Source organism: Cervus canadensis, chromosome 28, assembly GCF_019320065.1.
Source record: "Cervus canadensis isolate Bull #8, Minnesota chromosome 28, ASM1932006v1, whole genome shotgun sequence".
Taxonomy (NCBI): Eukaryota; Metazoa; Chordata; class Mammalia; order Artiodactyla; family Cervidae; genus Cervus; species Cervus canadensis.
Window position 1 is genome coordinate 37,935,121 of NC_057413.1, and position 17,530 is coordinate 37,952,650.

Genomic DNA, 17,530 nt, shown 5'->3' on the forward strand with positions numbered 1-17,530 from the left:
AAGCAACTTTTTCCTCATAATTGTGCTCACTTCTTGGATGATTTTTTGGTGTTTAGATTGGATTGATGAACAGTTGTTTTTTTTAATGTTTAAGGGTTCAAGGAATATTAGTCAACTGCATACACTCTAGAACAGATGGTTTTAATTGATTTCCAAGTATAGAGATATATTTTATTAAATATAGAGAATTTGCAAAACAAATGCTTTAAGATAAGATTTTGAATTTAAAAATGATTTAACTGATGATTGATTTTGACTAGTCAATTCTTTTAGAAAAGTTTCAAAATCTGAGAGCCTATGCTAGCCAGGATGTCCTTATGGTGATGCTCAGAAGAGCAAAAGATGCTTATATATAAGCCTCTTGTGCTACTGACTGCTTGCTTCTAATAGAATATTCATGATTACATTCCAAAGCCAACTATAAAATTTTTGCTTTGTTAAAAATATACTTTAGGTACTGAACACCTCATTATTTGTTACGTGTCTCACCACCATACATTATGAGGCAAATAGATTCATTTTAAAATAAAATATCAACATTATGTTACAGATATCTATAGAAATTGTAAGTATTCCATTGCACACTGACTGCAATAATAAATGCTTCCTCATCAAGGCATTGTCATTTTGAGATGTTTTTAAGAACTTTGAACTGAGACTAGAAGATAAATTAATAATGGCGTCTTGTAAGGCTTTGAAACATGTCTTGGGATTTCCACTTTGGGATTACAGCATGAAACAATAAGCAATGCAAATCAGGAAATGACTCTGAAAGGAAACAAATATTTCATACTTTCCCAAGGTCAATTATTATCTTTTTGTAAAGACATGTGCCTTCCCACAAATATTTAATACTCTTAATATACTTCAATATTTGTAATATATGTTTCCTCCACATTTAAAAGTTAAGCATGAAGAAGTTCAGAGCATGGGGCATTCTCACCTTATTATATGCGTTGTGACTAAACAAGGTGTGAGAATTCTCCTGTTCATCACTCAGGGAGAAGGAGGACAAGTGACTGAAGGGTCCGGGGGTAAGACAGTCAGCATGCGGGAGGGTCTGTGGTCGCAGTAGGGACTGAGCAGGAGGATGGAGTCTAGTCTGATATAAAGGATGGAGAGAAACAGGCTTGGGAGGGACAGGCACATCCTGGGAAGAAGAAAGGCATAAAGAGGATGTTAGTGGGCAAAAGTCATGTTTACTGGAAACTGAGTCTAAGTACTATTGATGCTGGATTTCCCTGGTGGCTCAGATGGTAAAGAATCTGCCTGAAATGCAGGAGACCTGGGTTTGATCCCTGAAGATCAACTGGAGAAGGGAATGGCTACCTATTCTGGAATATTTTTGCCTGGGAAATCCCTTGGACAGAGGAGCCTGGCCAGCTATAGTCCATGGGGTCACAAAGAGTCAGACAAGACTGAGTGACTAACACACATACACACTATGGACACTGCATCAGAATATTTTACTAGCAGGAGGTAAATCTCTCCCTACACTTTCGATCCTCACAAGACTCCTGCTTTTACAGTGCATTGTCTGTCTCTTCCAGTAACTTCTTTAGGTTGCCCACCTCCAGCCTCTCCTGCAGAACTGAACTAGTATCTGCAGTGACTCCTCATGGGACCACACTTGTTTAAGGACAGAACTCATCCCAAACACAGAAAGATGGGACTAAAGTCTCTAATGAAGAGGTAAGAGTGGAAATTAACTTAAAAGTACTTGTGATTTGGTCTGGAAAAAACTGAGGGGAGAAAATGGGAGGGCATCATAGAGAATATCAACTCATGATATAAGTCATAGTGCCATGAGTTTCTGGGTTGGGCTGAGTATGAGGAAGAAATCAGAGAGAGGTGAGTCTAGAAAGAATGAACGAAGATGTTCATTCCAGGAAGTGTGTTATTTTGGGGAGAAACTGGAGATCAAACAGAGGGGCTCAACTGTAGAGGAGAGAGGCAATGAGGTTGTAAACAGAGAGGGTCTTTCCACCCCTGGAAAGGGATGCCTGTGGAAGTCTCGAAAGAAGTAAGAACTAGTAGGTGAGACCTTTCAATTATGTGAAAGGAGCAAGAAAACCACCATGGGGGCAAGTCTCAAACTGACAAAGAAAACTCAAAAGAAGGGCCTATATACATATTTATCATAAAAGAAAAGGGTTACTATTTTGCAGATCTTTTTTAAGCACCTCTTATATTCCTGAAATTTTTACTGTAAGATAATAAATTGACAGTGATTATCCTACAATAAAATCCCTTAGGGCATAAACCTTATAAAATGAAATCTGTTTTATTCACTTTTGTAACCTCAGCATCAAGCATAATGCCTAATGGAGCAGATGTTCAATGTAGTAATGACTAAATTTTCAAAAGAATATGATATATTACAAGAGGTCAAGAATGCATTCAATTATTTCATTATTTTTCTGTTCTATTAGCAATAATGAATGTATTTGGCTATGTGAAATGGAAATTTAGTACAAAATAATGCACATTACTCAAAATGACATTCAGCTAAACAGGAAAATTCAGCTTTTAAAACTATGCAATTAATATTATTTTCTGTTAGCCAAAGTGATTTTGTCAAAATCATGATTGATTAAGTCACTAATTGGGTTTTCTAAAATTTATGCTGAATTTATGCCTCCTGCAGTGGGATCAAACTTACTTTAAAAACTTACTTCAAAATATACTTTTAAAATATTTAAGCAAGTTAATCACCCTGATACCAAAACCAGACAAAGACAACACAAAAAAAGAAAACTATAGGATAATATCACTGATGAACATAGAGGCAAAATCCTCAACAAAATTTTAGCAAACAGAATTCTGCAACACACCAAAAAGCTCATACAGCATAATCAAGTTGGGTTTATTCCAGGGATGCAAGGATTCTTCAATATATGCAAATTAATCCATGTGATACACCATATTAATAAATTGAAAGATAAAAACCATATGATCATCTCAATACATGCAGAAAAAGCCTTTGACAAAATTCAGCACCTATTTATGATTAAAACTCTTCAAAAAATGAGCATGGAAGGAACCTACCTCAACATAGTAAAGGCCATATATAATAAGCCTACAGCAAACATTATTCTCAATGGTGGAAAACTGAAAGTATTCACCCTAAAGTCAGGAACAAGACAAGGGTGTCCATTTTCCCCACTATTATTCAACATAGTTATGGAAGTCCTAGCTATAGCAATCAGAGAAGTAAAAGAAATAAAAGGAATCCAGATTGGAAAAGAAGTAAAGCTCTCACTGTTTGCAGATGACATGATACTGTACATAGAAAACCCTAAAGATAGTATCAGAAAATTACTAGAGCTAATCAGTGAGTTTAGCAAGGTTGCAGGATACAAAATCAATACATAGAAATCACTTGTATTTCTATATACTAACAATGAAAAATCAGAAAGAGATATTAAAGAATCAATCCCATTCACCATTGCAACAAAAATAATTAAATATCTAGGAATAAACTTACCTAAGGAGACAAAAGAACTGTACACAGAAAATTATAAGACACTAATGAAAGAAATCAAAGATGACATAAACTGATGGAGAGATACTCCATGTTCCTGGATAGGAAGAATCAATACTGTGAAAATGACTATACTACCAAACACAATCTACAAATTCAATGCAATCCCTATCAAATTACCAATGGCATTTTTCACAGAAGTAGAACAAAAAAATCTCACAATTCATATGGAAACACAAAAGACCCCGAATAGCTAAAGCAGTCTTGAAAAAGAAGAATGGAGCTGGAGGAATCAACCTTCCTGACTTCAGATTATATTACAAAGCTACAGTCATCAAGGCAGTATGGTACAGACACAAAAACAGAAATATAGACCAATGGAACAAGATAGAAAGCCCAGAAATAAACCCATGCACCTATGGGTACCTTATTTTTGACAAAGAAGGCAAGAATATACAATGGGGCAAAGACAGCTGCTTCAATAAATGGTACTGGGAAAACATGTAAAAGAATGAAATGAGAACACTTCCTAACACCACACACAAAGATAAACTCAAAATGGATTAACAACCTAAATGTAAGACCAGAAACTAGAAAACTCTTAGAGGAAAACATAGGTAGAACACTTGATGACATAAATCAAAGCAAGATCCTCTATGACCCACCTCCTAGAGTAATGGAAATAAAAACAAAAGTAAACAAGTGGGACCTGATTAAACTTAAAAGCTTTTGCACAGCAAAGGAAACTATAAGCAAGGTAAAAAGACAACCCTCAGAGTAGGGGAAAATAATAGCAAATGAAACAACTGACAAAGGATTAATTTCCAAAATATACAAGCAGCTCATACAACTAAATACCAGAAAAACAAACAACCCATTCAAAAAGTGGGAAAAAGACCTAAACAGACACTTCTCCAAAGAAGACATACAGATGGCTAACAAACACATAAAAAATGCTCAATACTGCTCATTATTGGAGAAACGCAAATCAAATCTACAATGAGATATCACCTCACACCAGTCAGAATGGCTTATTAGTTTCTGTTTTTTACCTCATGTTTATTTTAAATATCAAGCAAATACAAATATACATTTCACTTCACATATACAGACTATAAGATACAGTTATTAAAAAGAAGCAATCTATACACAATGTTCTGAATCTTATTTATTTTTTTCCATTTGACAACACTTCAGGGACATTTCAGTACATGAAAGTTATGGATTCCCTAGGAGCCACATTACTGAGTTATCTCACTGGTTATAACCATCATCCAGTGCTTCTCTTGGAAGTCCCAGGTATATAACCTAAAATGCCAAATCAACTAGGACTACCATAAATTTAGATCTTCTTTGCCAGTTTGTACAATTTTCAGGATTTTCTTTTGTCTAATCCCATTGGCTAATGCCTCTAACATTATCATTGTTAAACAATAGTCATGTTAATGTGCAATTTTAATGGGAGTCTCATAGTATTAGCCCACTAAAGGTGGCTTTTAGATTAAAATGTATTCTAATTATGTTCTATTTCTCAATCAACTGCTTCATTATTTTATCAACTAATTACATTCCTTAATTGATGTGAAAAGTGGTTAATATGAAAATTGAGTAGTAAGCACAAAGAATAATTGTGTAAGAAAAAGTCAGCATTGTTGTTGATGGTTGACAGTGCCTAGGAAAAGAGAAACTGCATAGGCTCTGGTTTATAGTCTGGATTCAGCTTTTTTTCCTTGAAAGCTTTTTTAAATTAATTTATTTTATTGAAGTAGAGTTATAAATTTTCTTCCAAGGACTATTTTAACTATGTCTGATAAGTTATAATAGATGGTTGTCTCATCTTTTTTTCAGGTAGAAATTTTATATTTAATTTCTTTAATCAAATAATTTGTTGAAAAGCAAATTTTACAATATATAGCTGACAGGAATTTTGTGTTTTCTAAATCTTTTATTAATTTAAAAAATTTTTGTGATCAGAGAAATTTCTCTATCATTTTTTTCTTGGCAATTGATATTTTTATTGAGATATATTTTATTAACAATGTTATACAAATTTTAGATGTACAACATGATGATTCACAATTTTTTAAGATTATTCTCCATTTACAGTTACTATATAACATTGGCTATATTTTATTGCAGGATACAGTTGAACTACATATATATTAATTCAATTTACTTAAGAGGATCTATCTTTACCTAGTTTCCTATATAATCTATCATAACCTGAAAAGTGAGATCTTTATCACCAATATATTTTCACTTTTTCTCACCTTATGTCTTGCCTTTGCTTTACGAGTGTTGATGTTACATTCTTATGTTAAATGCCCTAATGATTTTATCTTCCATGTGAAATTTACGTTTTGGCATATAAAGGGGTCTTATTTGTCTTATATAAGGAAATTCTATTTAAGAGCCTCTTGATGAAAGTGGAAGTGGAGAGTGAAAAGCTGGCTCAAAACTCAACATTCAAAAAACTAAGAACATGGCATCTGGTCCCATTCAGTGCAGTTCAGTTCAGTTGCTCAGTCGTGTCCGACTCTTTGTGACCCCGTGAACTGCAGCACGCCAGGCCCCCCTGTCCATCACCAACTCCCGAAGTTTACTCAAACTCATGCCTATCGAGTTGGTGATGCCATCCAGCCACCTCATCCTCCGTTGTCCCCTTCTCCTCCTGCCCCCAATCCCTCCCAGCATCAGGGTCTTTTCCAATGTGTCAACTCTTCACATGAGGTGGCCAAAGGATTGGAGTTTCAGCTTCAGCATCAGTCCTTCCAATGAACACCCAGGACTGATATCCTTTAGGATGGACTGGTTGGATCTCCTTGCAGTCCAACGGACTCTCAAGAGTCTTCTCCAACACTACAGTTCAAAAGCATCAATTTTTCGGCACTCAGCTTTCTTCACAGTTCAACTCTCACATCCATACATGACCACTGGAAAAACCATAGCCTTGACCAGACGGACCTTTGTTGGCAAAGTAATGTCTCTGCTTTTTAATATGCTATCTAGGTTGGTCATAACTTTCCTTCCAAGAAGTAAGCGTCTTTTAATTTCATGGCTGAAATCACCATCTGCAGTGATTTTGGAGCCCAAAAAAATGAAGTCTGACACTGTTTCCACTGTCTCCCCATCTATTTCCCATGAGGTGATGGGACCAGATGCCATGATCTTAGTTTTCTGAATGTTAAGCTTTAAGCCAACTTTTTCACTCTCCTCTTTCACTTTCATCAAGAGGCTTTTTAGTTCCTCTTCACTCTCTGCCATAAGGGTGGTGTCATCTGCATATCTGAGGTTATTGATATTTCTCCTGGCTGGAAACAGTGACAGACTTTATTTTCTTGGGCTCTAGAATCACTGTAGATGGTGACTGTAGCCATGAAATTAAAAGAGTCTTGCTCCTTGGAATAAAAGCCATGACAAGCCTAAACAGCATATTAAAAAGCAGAGACATTACTTTACTGACAAAGGTCAGTATAGTCGAAGCTATGGTTTTTCCAGTAGTCATGTACGGATGCGAGAGTTGGACCATAAAGAGAGCTGAGCACTGAAGAATTGATGCTTTTGAACTGGTTGTTGGAGAAGATTCTTGAGAATCCCTTGGACTGCAAGGAGATCAAACCAGTTAATCCTAAAGGAAATAAGTGCTGAATATTCATTGGAAGGACTGTGCTGAAGTTGAAGCTCCAATACTTTGGCAACCTGATGCAAAGAACTGACTCACTGGAAAAGACCCTGATGCTGGGAAAGATTGAAGGTGGGAGGAGAAGGGAACGAAAGAGGATGAGATGGTTGGATGGCATAACTGACTCAATGGAAATGAGTTTGAGTAAGCTCCAGGAGTTGGTGATGGACAGGGAGGCCTGGCGTGCTGCAGTCCATGGGGTCACAAAGAGTTGAACACAACAGAGCAGTGAACTGAACTGAAGAAAATTTTGGCCAGGAGTCAACCTTCCCAATATGAAGATTATAATCTCTCCTCTTTTAGCTTGTAGCATCTAGAACAAAATTTTGTCATCCTCAAATCTTCTCATTCACTGGGTTTTACAGTCCCAGCTTTTGTTTGTTATCCAATCTGGCAGGCTTTTCTTTTCCCTTTATAAAAATTTTGTTTATCTCCACGGTAAATGAATCTTTCCTGGACTGTAAGTTTTTGCAAGAGGTTCATATGAGGAAAGGACAGTTACCTGGGATTGTCTTTGTGCTCCAAAGATACAGGCTTTGGGGTGTGAGTCTGTATAGCCTTTATTTTTCCTTAAATAATGAAGACTGTCATCTGTATAGTATTTTTCATGGCAACTTACCTGTGTCCAGGCTGCCACAGAGAGCCTCCTACAAATATGACTTACTCTGTGATTCACTGTATAGCCTCACCTCTCCTGCGTCCCAGAACAGAATCAAGTCAGGGATCTTTTGTCACCAACATGTGCACCCATGCAAAGACAAGTGGTTGGGGTCTGCATAGTAAGGTGCATCCACACATTCAACCAGGGTGTCTACTGATTGTAACCTGACTCCATTTCCTGCCAAATTCACGTCTGCTCACACCTGGCACTGATCTCAGCTCCTTCGGTTGTCATCTCACTGTTTCCTGTTTGTTTCTCCTCCTTTTTGCTTCCAGATGACATTGGGGTGATAAAATGTGACTCGTGGCCAACTTGATAGTTGTCATAGTCAAGAAACTCATTTACAGTTTTGAAAAACACTCATAATGCATCATGAACTTTTTAAAACAGTTTACTATAAGAAGATAACTTGAACAACTCTGGATGAGCCAAAATATTTTCTTGGTTCTTCTCTATCTCATTATTGTAAGTTATGTAAATATCTTTTATATCCATGTCCCTATATTCCTATTCCTATATATAGGAGTCTTTACATATAAAATCATAAGCATATATGTAATATATATAGTCTGTATGTGTATCTACATCTTCCTTTTCATCATAGCTTATCTATGAATATTTATATAATTTGCAACTTCATAACACAGTCCATTTTATATATATATACTACATTGCTGATTATACCTTCACAGCTTTCTCGAAGAACAATGATTTCATTAAAAGCACTCATTTTAAAAAATAAAATATATTCTGACTTAATTTTCCTTTAAGTATTTCATATTTAGAACACAAATGCTATAATGAGAATATTTTTACATTTATACTTTGATCCAGCTGCATAATAAAACTCCAATATAATGTAATTTGCTCATTACTTTTTCAAACATTCAGAGGTGTTTTCTATGCATGTTCTAAAGGCATATGATACAAAGGAGTAAATTTCAGTTCATCATTCTTTTGTTTTCTATGTATCACATTACAATGTTTACTGCCATAGGAAAAAATACATGTATCCCCAATGAAATTGGATTTTTAATTTCTTCATTTATTAAGGTTCCTCAGGAAAGATTCCGTCATTTAGTTAAGGAAAACTTTAATACTTAGTGCCCCTTGCCTTTAAACAAGCAAGCTCTGCCATTGGAGATGGACAGGGAAGCCTGGCATTCTGCAGTCCGTGGGGTCGCAAACAGTCGGACACAACTGAGCGACTGAACTGAACTGAACTGCCTTTAAATGTTCCCAAAAATTGCACAGCATCTCCGAGTCCTAGATGCCTACTTTGTAAATGCCTTACTAATTATGATGCCATAATAATTATTTAAAATTCAAAGCAAACAATATAAGCTGAGGGCTAGGTATGCTAATAATTAAATAGTTACAAGACAAAAACAAACTCACAGACATAGAGGACAGACTTGCGGTTTCCAAGGGAGAGGGGGTGCAGAAGGGATGGACCGAGAGTTTGGGATTAGCAGACACAAATTATTATATATATTGAATCAATAAACAACAAGGTCCTACTGTTTACAGATCAGGGAACTATATTCAACATCCTATGAATGGAAAAGAATATGAAAAAGAATTTAGTGTATAACGGAATCACTTTGCAGTATACCAGAAATTAATGCAACACTGGAAATCAACTATACTCCAATAAAACTTTAAAATATAATGAAAGCAGACATACAATCTTACTTCAAATATCTACATGTATTAGGGAATCTGGAAAAATGGTATCGATGCAACTATTTGCAGCGCAGGAATAGAGACGCAGACGTAGAGAACAGACTTGGGGACACAGTGAGGGAGGGGGCAGGTGGGACAAACTGAGAGGGCAGTTCTGACATAGATACACGGCCGTGTGTGACACGGATGCTGGTGGGGAGCTGCCGCATCACACAGTGACCCCAGCCTGACACTCGGTGGCATCCTAGAGGGGTGGGACTGGGGGCGGGTAGAGGAAGGCTCAGGAGGGACTACGTGTACACTCATGGCTGATTCGTGCTGTTGTGCAGCAGAAACCAACACAACACTATAAAGCAATTATCTTCCAATTAAAAACAAAAAGTAAAAAATTAATAACTGCACATTTGGCCTCAGTTCAGTTCAGTCGCTCAGTCATGTCCAACTCTTTGTGACCCCATGAATTGCAGTGCGCCAGGCCTCCCTGTCCATCACCACCTCCCAGAGTCCACCCAAACCCATGTCCATTGAGTCAATGATGCCATCTAACCATCTCATCCTCTGTCGTCTCCTTCTCCTCCTGCCCCCATCCCTCCCAGCATCAGGGTCTTTTCCAATGAGTTAGCTCTTCACATCAGGTGGCCAAAGTATTGGAGTTTCAGCTTCAACATCAGTCCCTCCAATGAACACCCAGGACTGATCTCCTTTAGGATGGACTGGTTGGATCTCCTTGCACACAAGAACTGTACGAAAAAGATCTTCACGACCCAGATAATCACGATGGTGTGATCACTCACCTAGAGCCAGACATCCTGGAATGTGAAGTCAAGTGGGCCTTAGGAAGCATCACTACAAACAAAGCTAGTGAAGGTTGTGGAATTCCAGTTGAGCTACTTCAGATTTGGCTTACTTCTTGTAAAATTCCAGTATGTTATCAATGTTTATAACTTATAGTTATGGCTGATAACAGGTTTATCCTAGACCTAGCTGTTATATGACCTCTGGTCACTTCTTATTGTTTCTTATTCATTTTCTATATGAATAGTGGTATATTCAATCTAGATTATTTTGCAGAAGTTATTAAAATAAAGTTATTTGCTTACTGTAAGAAGATTATTTATTTAAAAATAGTTGAAATGATAAATCTTGCATCCAGTTGGGCACACAAACTGCAATAAAAACCAGCTGAGGACTTTCTGTATATTGCAGAAAGCTGGAGAGCCCCTGACCCTTGCCTGGGAAATCTCACTTACTATATACGTGAGGTCTAAGTGTCCAAGTTCAGTACTACAAAAGAGACTAATGTAAAACCACACACATCAACAAAGCTTAAACTCTTTCTTACTCTTAGAGAACGAACTTATGGTTGCCCGGGCGGAAAGAATGGTGGGGAGAGATAGTTGGGGAGTTTGGTATCGACATGTACACACTGCCATATTTAAAATGAATAACCAGCAAGGTCCTACTCTACAGCACAGAGAACTCTGCCCAATGTTAAGTGGCAGCCTGGATGGGAGGAGGGTTTGGGGGAAAATGGATACATGTATATCCACCTGAAACTATCACAACACTGTTAATCAGCTATACTTCAATACAAAAAAAAAAAAAATGCTAAAAAAAAATCTTACTGTTTTCAGTATGGAGCCAATTTTTACTGTAAATGCCTAGATACTGTATTTTGTAGGCTTTGCAAACCTTGTATTCTGTCACAATTACTCCTGCTATGATATCATGAATGCAGCTTCAGGTAATACATAAATGAATAGGTGTGGCCGTGTGCCACTGAAACTATACAGAATTAGTAGTGGATCAGATCTGACACATAGGCCACAGCTCCTAAACCTAAAGGTTTTTAAAAAACAGGCATTAATAAAATATTTATTATGTCTGGCCTGCACCCTACCTCCCTTCCAGTGAATCATCTTGATGTTGGTACCTTTTTCTTTGGAGATCACTATTCTAGATGATTCCTGACAATGAACATCACATTCTACTCTGATTTAGCATTAAATAGATGAATCTCATAAGGTTCTAGTATTTGAGGGAAGAACAAGAACCATAAAATTCTCTTGTATATGTTTCTATCAGCAAGATATGTAAACATAGTTATTTCCCATAAAATCCATACAGCGCTTTTCACTTACTTGAGAATTTTCTTTTTCAACATAAAAATACATAGAACAACTTTTTCAAAATAAGCTTTATTTAAGAGGTTGGTTTTTAAAAAGGAATTATGTTATAATCCTGCAAAACTCCAAGACAAGAAGTTATGAAGCAAATAATATCTTTGTTCATTAGAGAAAAGTTACCAAATAGGAAGTGAATAAATTCATTTAGCTGTGTTTGTTAAAAGAACTAGAGCCTGCAGAATTAGATATTGACAGAGGCATCTGAAAAATAATGCTTTGGCAATACTTGATACATTCATCACTCTAGAAAAAGCCCACTTTCTATTTAGCCATCAAGTCAAATTGTTCAACTGCAAAAGTTGTTTCCATTTGTTTAGCCAAAGGGCATTGGAAGGCATATGGACTCTTTTCATTAATGCTGGCACATCTGAGGCTCTTTTGTTCCATTCTGGTTTTCAAAAGTTACTTCCTTTCCTGTTGTTTAGTAATGAAGGGTGAAAATCCACTTTCCCCTTGCTTCTGCTTCCCCTTAGCACCCCCACATAGTTATCTGTGCCCGTGGGAACTCAGAGCACCGCTGGCGGAAATTACAGAGCCTTTAACTCCATCTTCTTTTTCTTCTCCCCACCTCTATGGGAAAACAACACTTGTTTTTAAATGCAGCACTTACTTTCAGCTTTCCCTTCCTGCCTGAAGCTTAGAACAATTTAAAATCAGAACAACAGCATTTCTCCTAGTTTTAATTTCAAACAGCAGTGTTCATAAAGGCAAGGACAACTACAATGTATTTCTTAAACAGTGCCTCCTTCAGCCAAAGATGTATCAACATGTTAAAGATATGATCACAGAAACTCCAAATTACTAAGAAGAGATTCAAATCATCCATAGTTCACTAAGATCAAACCAAAATAAATTAGGTCTCTTAATTTTGAACATATGGCATAACTTCTTGCTTATCAACTGCAATTTTGAAGCATCCATATGCGTTTTAAAAGCAGACATGCTTAAAGCAACACATCTATTTCAGGTCCTGATTTGAACCAAAAAATTTAAAGTTGTGAAATATGAAAAAGGTAGCATATGCTTAGCTATCTCAAATTCTCTATTTTAAAAAGAAGTTTTTAAAGGACTAAAACAGAATTTTGAAGATAGAATTTGTATTATTTAGTGCTGAAAGTTTATAGTTAGCTGAAAGCAAGTTTCACAGGGCAGATAACATAGATAAGTGAAAGTGTTGGTTGCTTAGTCGTGTCCAACTCTTCGTGACTCCATGGAGTGTATCCCACCAGGCTCCTGTGTCCAGGGAATTCTCCAGGCAAGAATACTGGAGTGGGTTTTCATGCCCTTCTTCAGGAGATCTTCCCAATCCAGGGATTGAAACTGGGTCTCTCACATTGCAGCCAAATTTCCTAGTGGGAAGCCCTGGAGAAGGAAATGGCTTCCCTGGAGAGGAAACTCTAGTATTCTTTTTTTATTTTTTATTTTAAATTTATTTATTTTATAATTGAAGGACAATTGCTTTACAGAATTGTGTTGGTTTCTGCCAAACATCAACATGAATCCACTCCAGTATTCTTGCCTGGAGAATTCCATGGACAGAGACGTGGTGGGCTACATACACCCCATGGGGTCACAAAGAGTCAGACATGACTGAGCGATTTTCACTTCCCTTCACTTCTTTACTGCCTGAGCCACCAGCGAAGCCCCTTTAACATAAATAAACATGAAGATATTTGATAGAGACATGCTCATGGGAAAAGAAAGAGGAAGTACTTTATAATCAATCACAGTGGGCATCAGAGAATGAAAATGCTGAGTTTTATGCTTTTCTATACATACAGTTCGGTTCTCATCCCCTATCCTGACCTGGAGGTTTTTGGGGGAAAGGCACAATTTAAGGTGAAGAAGTTAGAAAGTAACAAAGAAAAGAGGCTTCTCTGATTTCTCTTCATGGTGGGAAGAAACAAGAGAATGTATTTGGTGACACTTTAGTAGGAAGTCAACTCCATTCTTTCAAAATTATAGTACTTCTAGAAGAAAGAGTAACAACAGTAAACATTTAGAAAAGTGTATTCCCTTTAAAGTGTCCAGAGTCCTTTCACAGTGACTGGGGGGACTTTCCTGGAAGTCCAGTGGTTAAGAATCTGGGATTCTACAGCAGAGGGCATAGTTCAATCCCTAGTGGGGGAACTAGGATCCCACATGCTGCATGGACAGGCCAAACACACTTTTTTAAAAGTCATAAATGAGCATGAGTATGTGTACCATTAGAAATGAGATTAGTAGTCCCAGTTTTCAAGGACAAAATTGAAGTTCAGAAAGTTGACTGATCTTCCCAAGATCACACCAAGCCCATGTTCCTTCCATTGCCCTCTATCATGTTTCTCTCCTTTGTAGGAAGCAGGAAAGTTATTGCTTGGAGCAGTGAAAGTTGCTCCATCGCGTCCGACTCTTTGCGACCCCATGTACAGTCCATGGAACTCTCCAGGCCAGAATACTGGAGTGGGTGGCCTTTCCCTTCTCCAGGGGATTTTTCCCAACCCAGGGATGAAACCCAGGTCTCCCATATTGCAGGCGGATTCTTTACCAGCTGAGCCACAAGGGAAGCCCAGGAGTCTCCAGTAGCCAACCAGCCCTCCAGCCACGGTAGGGTCCCTTAATGGATAAGGAAACACCAGGCCACAGAGTACGCAGCCTGAGTGTGAAATCAACAGTCAGAGGGAGAAAGTGCAGAGGGCTGCAGAGAAGGTTAAGAGTAGCAGGAAGGAGACAAGAGATTAAGGTTCAGATATTTACAAACCACTAAGCACAAAGGGGTCAGAGATATTATCTGCCCTGCTTCCTGAGAAGTCGTCCAGATTTTTCACAGAGCCTGGCACAAACATAAATGGCTGGAGGCTAAGAGAAAACAGAAGGGAAGTGAGTGTGGAGAGAAGCTGCAACACCATCCATCAGGAAATCGTGGCAAGAACCACATGCTGGCAATTACTGTCCACTCCTTTCTGCTCTGTAGTTCTGTGCTCCATGGTCTTTCCACCAACCTGGGCAGCTAGGGCTTAATGCCATCCTCATATCTAAGGGTAGGATTTGGATGGTAACAGTTACAACTGAATTTCAAAGAGAAATTCAGTACATTTCACATATAAGAACCATTAGAGGTAGCCTTCATATTGTATGTTAACAAAGTGTTATAATTTTAAAGAAAAATGATCTTGCAATTTTTAATATCCTGAGGTTTTGTTCCTTTGAATCTATTATTGTTTTACCGAGAACTTTAAGTGAAAACATTGAGGTTCAGGAACAAAATTGTGTTTCCTGTACAGAGCTGTGTCACCTAGTCGAACATCACCTTTCAGAGAGATTTAGAAAAGCAAAAATCATCCCCCAAGTTCATTGCAAGGATTATCCCAGAGTCTTTTGTGGTTATGAAACAAAGGAATTAAAGTATGGTATCTTCTATACTTAAAGAATGCAGAAATGAGAAATTCAGATATGGCAAAGACTTACAAAAACATCTTCACTTTCATTATAGAAATATTGTTGCTTAAATTTTAGTCTGCCTACTTGGCCTTCCTATTCAGGATGTTTGCAAAGGAAGCAGCTGTCAAGTTTACAAATGGAAAAAAGTAATTTAAGTAGCAAATACCAGGACCCTGATATAGGCTGTTATATGTTTGTGTTTTTTATAGGAACACATGCATATATAAATATATGTATACATACAGTGTGCATGTGTGCTAAATCACTAAAGTCATGTCTGACCCTGTGTGACCTTGTGGACTTCAGCCCGCCAGGCTCCTCTGTCCATGGGATTCTCCAAGCAAGAAGACTGGAGTGGGTTGCTGTGCCCACCTCTGTATACATATATATTTAAATTTAATTTTGAAAATATAACATTTCTCCCACAGGGATTTTAGATTAAGGAAAAGCAAAACAAAATTATAGTTATTCAAAGTGAAATAATGACTCTGAATCATATTGATGGTTTCTTAATACTCCACAAATAGGAAGTAAATAGGATTTTTTTAAGGAAAAATCAAAATAAAAGTTTACCTACCCCAAATTGCTCAATCAAAAAGAAAAAAAAAAAATCAAAGCAAGCTCTCTGGAGATGGGTATTATTTGTCATGATTTTGATCTAGATAGTAAATTAAAAGATTTTTCCATCTGTCTAGAGTTATGGCCTGATTACTACTTGATCTTTTCTTTCCCCTGGTTTTTGGATCATCTAAGGATATGAAACCTCAGAAGCATCACAATAATATTTAAAGGCATGAAAACAAAATTTCAGAGTAAGGAGGTACCTTCAGAAGTACTTCATACAACACCCTCATTTGCAGATGTATAATTAAATACAAGAGCAGGAATGACTTAGTCTAACTTAGTCTGATGTTAATGTTTTAATAGTTACCATCAGACTGCCTGACTTTTTAAAATTTCTCTTCTAGTTAATTGTCTTGACATCTAACAATTGGGGAAATATAAGAAAGAGAGGGAAATATTTAGGAAAGTAGGAAAGCTATAATCTTGCTAACAAGGCCAGAGCCAATGCAAATGCATGTCCCTGTCAAACAGGGCTATCATTATGAGTAGATGCTCCATGGAATGTGGAAAATTTCATAAATGGAGGCTTCTTCACCACCTGTGTGTCAATCAAATAGGAATAATTTCTTAGTTCAAACACAAAAAAAGGCACCTAACCAATGTTGGTTGAACAGAAAGGTCCCTGGCATGGGCAGCATTGAGGATCATTAATCATAAAATTCTTGGAACTGGAAGGGAGACAAGAGATGGGCTAGCCTAGGGCCTCTCAACTCTTGTACTAGTGACATTTGGAGCAGAAGAAGTCTTTGCCGTGGGGGACCGTCCTGGACACTGCCGTCATGCTTAGCAGCTTCCCTGGCCTCTAGCCAGCGCATGCCAGTAGCACCCCAAGCCCCAGGCAAAATAATCACGGTTGGGGCAATTCACACCAGATGAGGACCACTGCCCAGTCCAGTCCCCTCTCCTCATCAGTTAGGTTCAGAGTTCACAAATGGACCTGGTAGAGCTGGCTAATCACACAATCACAACTAGAACACACACTTAACAGAGCTCTTTCCACAAAACCAAGCTGCCCTAGTTCCCCTTTGGTTCAGTTATACAACAGAATGAATAAAGGCATCAGATCTTGCCTGAATGTGGTTTCTGAAATGAGAGGTGAAACTAGTCCAACCTAAAAATACACTGCAAAGGGTCCCCCTGGTAGCTCAGATGGTAAAGAATCCGCCCGCAATGCAGGAGACCTGGGTTTGATCCCTGGGTTGGGAAGATCCCCTGGAGGAGGGCATGGCAATCCACTCCACCATTCTTGCCTGGAGAATCCTCAAGGACAGAGGAGCCTGGTGGGCTGCAGTCCATGGGGTCACACAGAGTCAGACACAACTGGGTGACTAAGTACACGCACACAAGGATACACTGCAAACAGCCAGTCCGTCTACGAAATGCAGTTCATGAGGGTCTAAGGCTTCCCAAAATCCATTAAGCCACAGATTGAGAAAAACAACTCTATTTTTCTGAGCTTACCCAATGGGATAAATATCACATATACTTGCTGTGATTTGAGCAGGTAAAATATGCTAAGCCTCTCTGCTCTACTAGACAATGATAACTGACAATTCAGTTCTTGGTAAGCAGTTTCTTACCAAATGCATTTTCTGTTTTCAGAAATATTAAAGATATAAAGGTTCATAAAGCAAATTGGAATTTGGAAGGCTGGGCTACAGTAGATTAAATTTCACTTAGGATGTCTAGATTTGGAGATTAGAACATTATTTTGAAACACTCTAAAAACCTACTAGCTCTTCCATCTCAAAGGAATCACCAATCCTGAATTTACAAATTTATTGCAG

General features: G+C 37.8%; 1 protein-coding gene across 14 annotated transcripts in view; it reads right to left on the bottom strand.

Moving 5' to 3' along the window:
• The window catches only part of LOC122429488 (muscular LMNA interacting protein), a 293,970-nt gene that overhangs the window by 34,493 nt on the left and 241,947 nt on the right, over positions 1-17,530 (bottom strand). For 12 of the 14 annotated variants that reach the window (XM_043449811.1, XM_043449801.1, XM_043449813.1 and 9 more), the window contains one exon: positions 944-1,150. The exons of the other annotated variants lie outside the window; for them this stretch is intronic. In XM_043449811.1, coding sequence (XP_043305746.1) covers positions 944-1,150 — 207 coding nt within the window. The remainder of the gene's footprint in view (positions 1-943; positions 1,151-17,530) is intronic. 14 annotated transcript variants of the gene reach the window in all.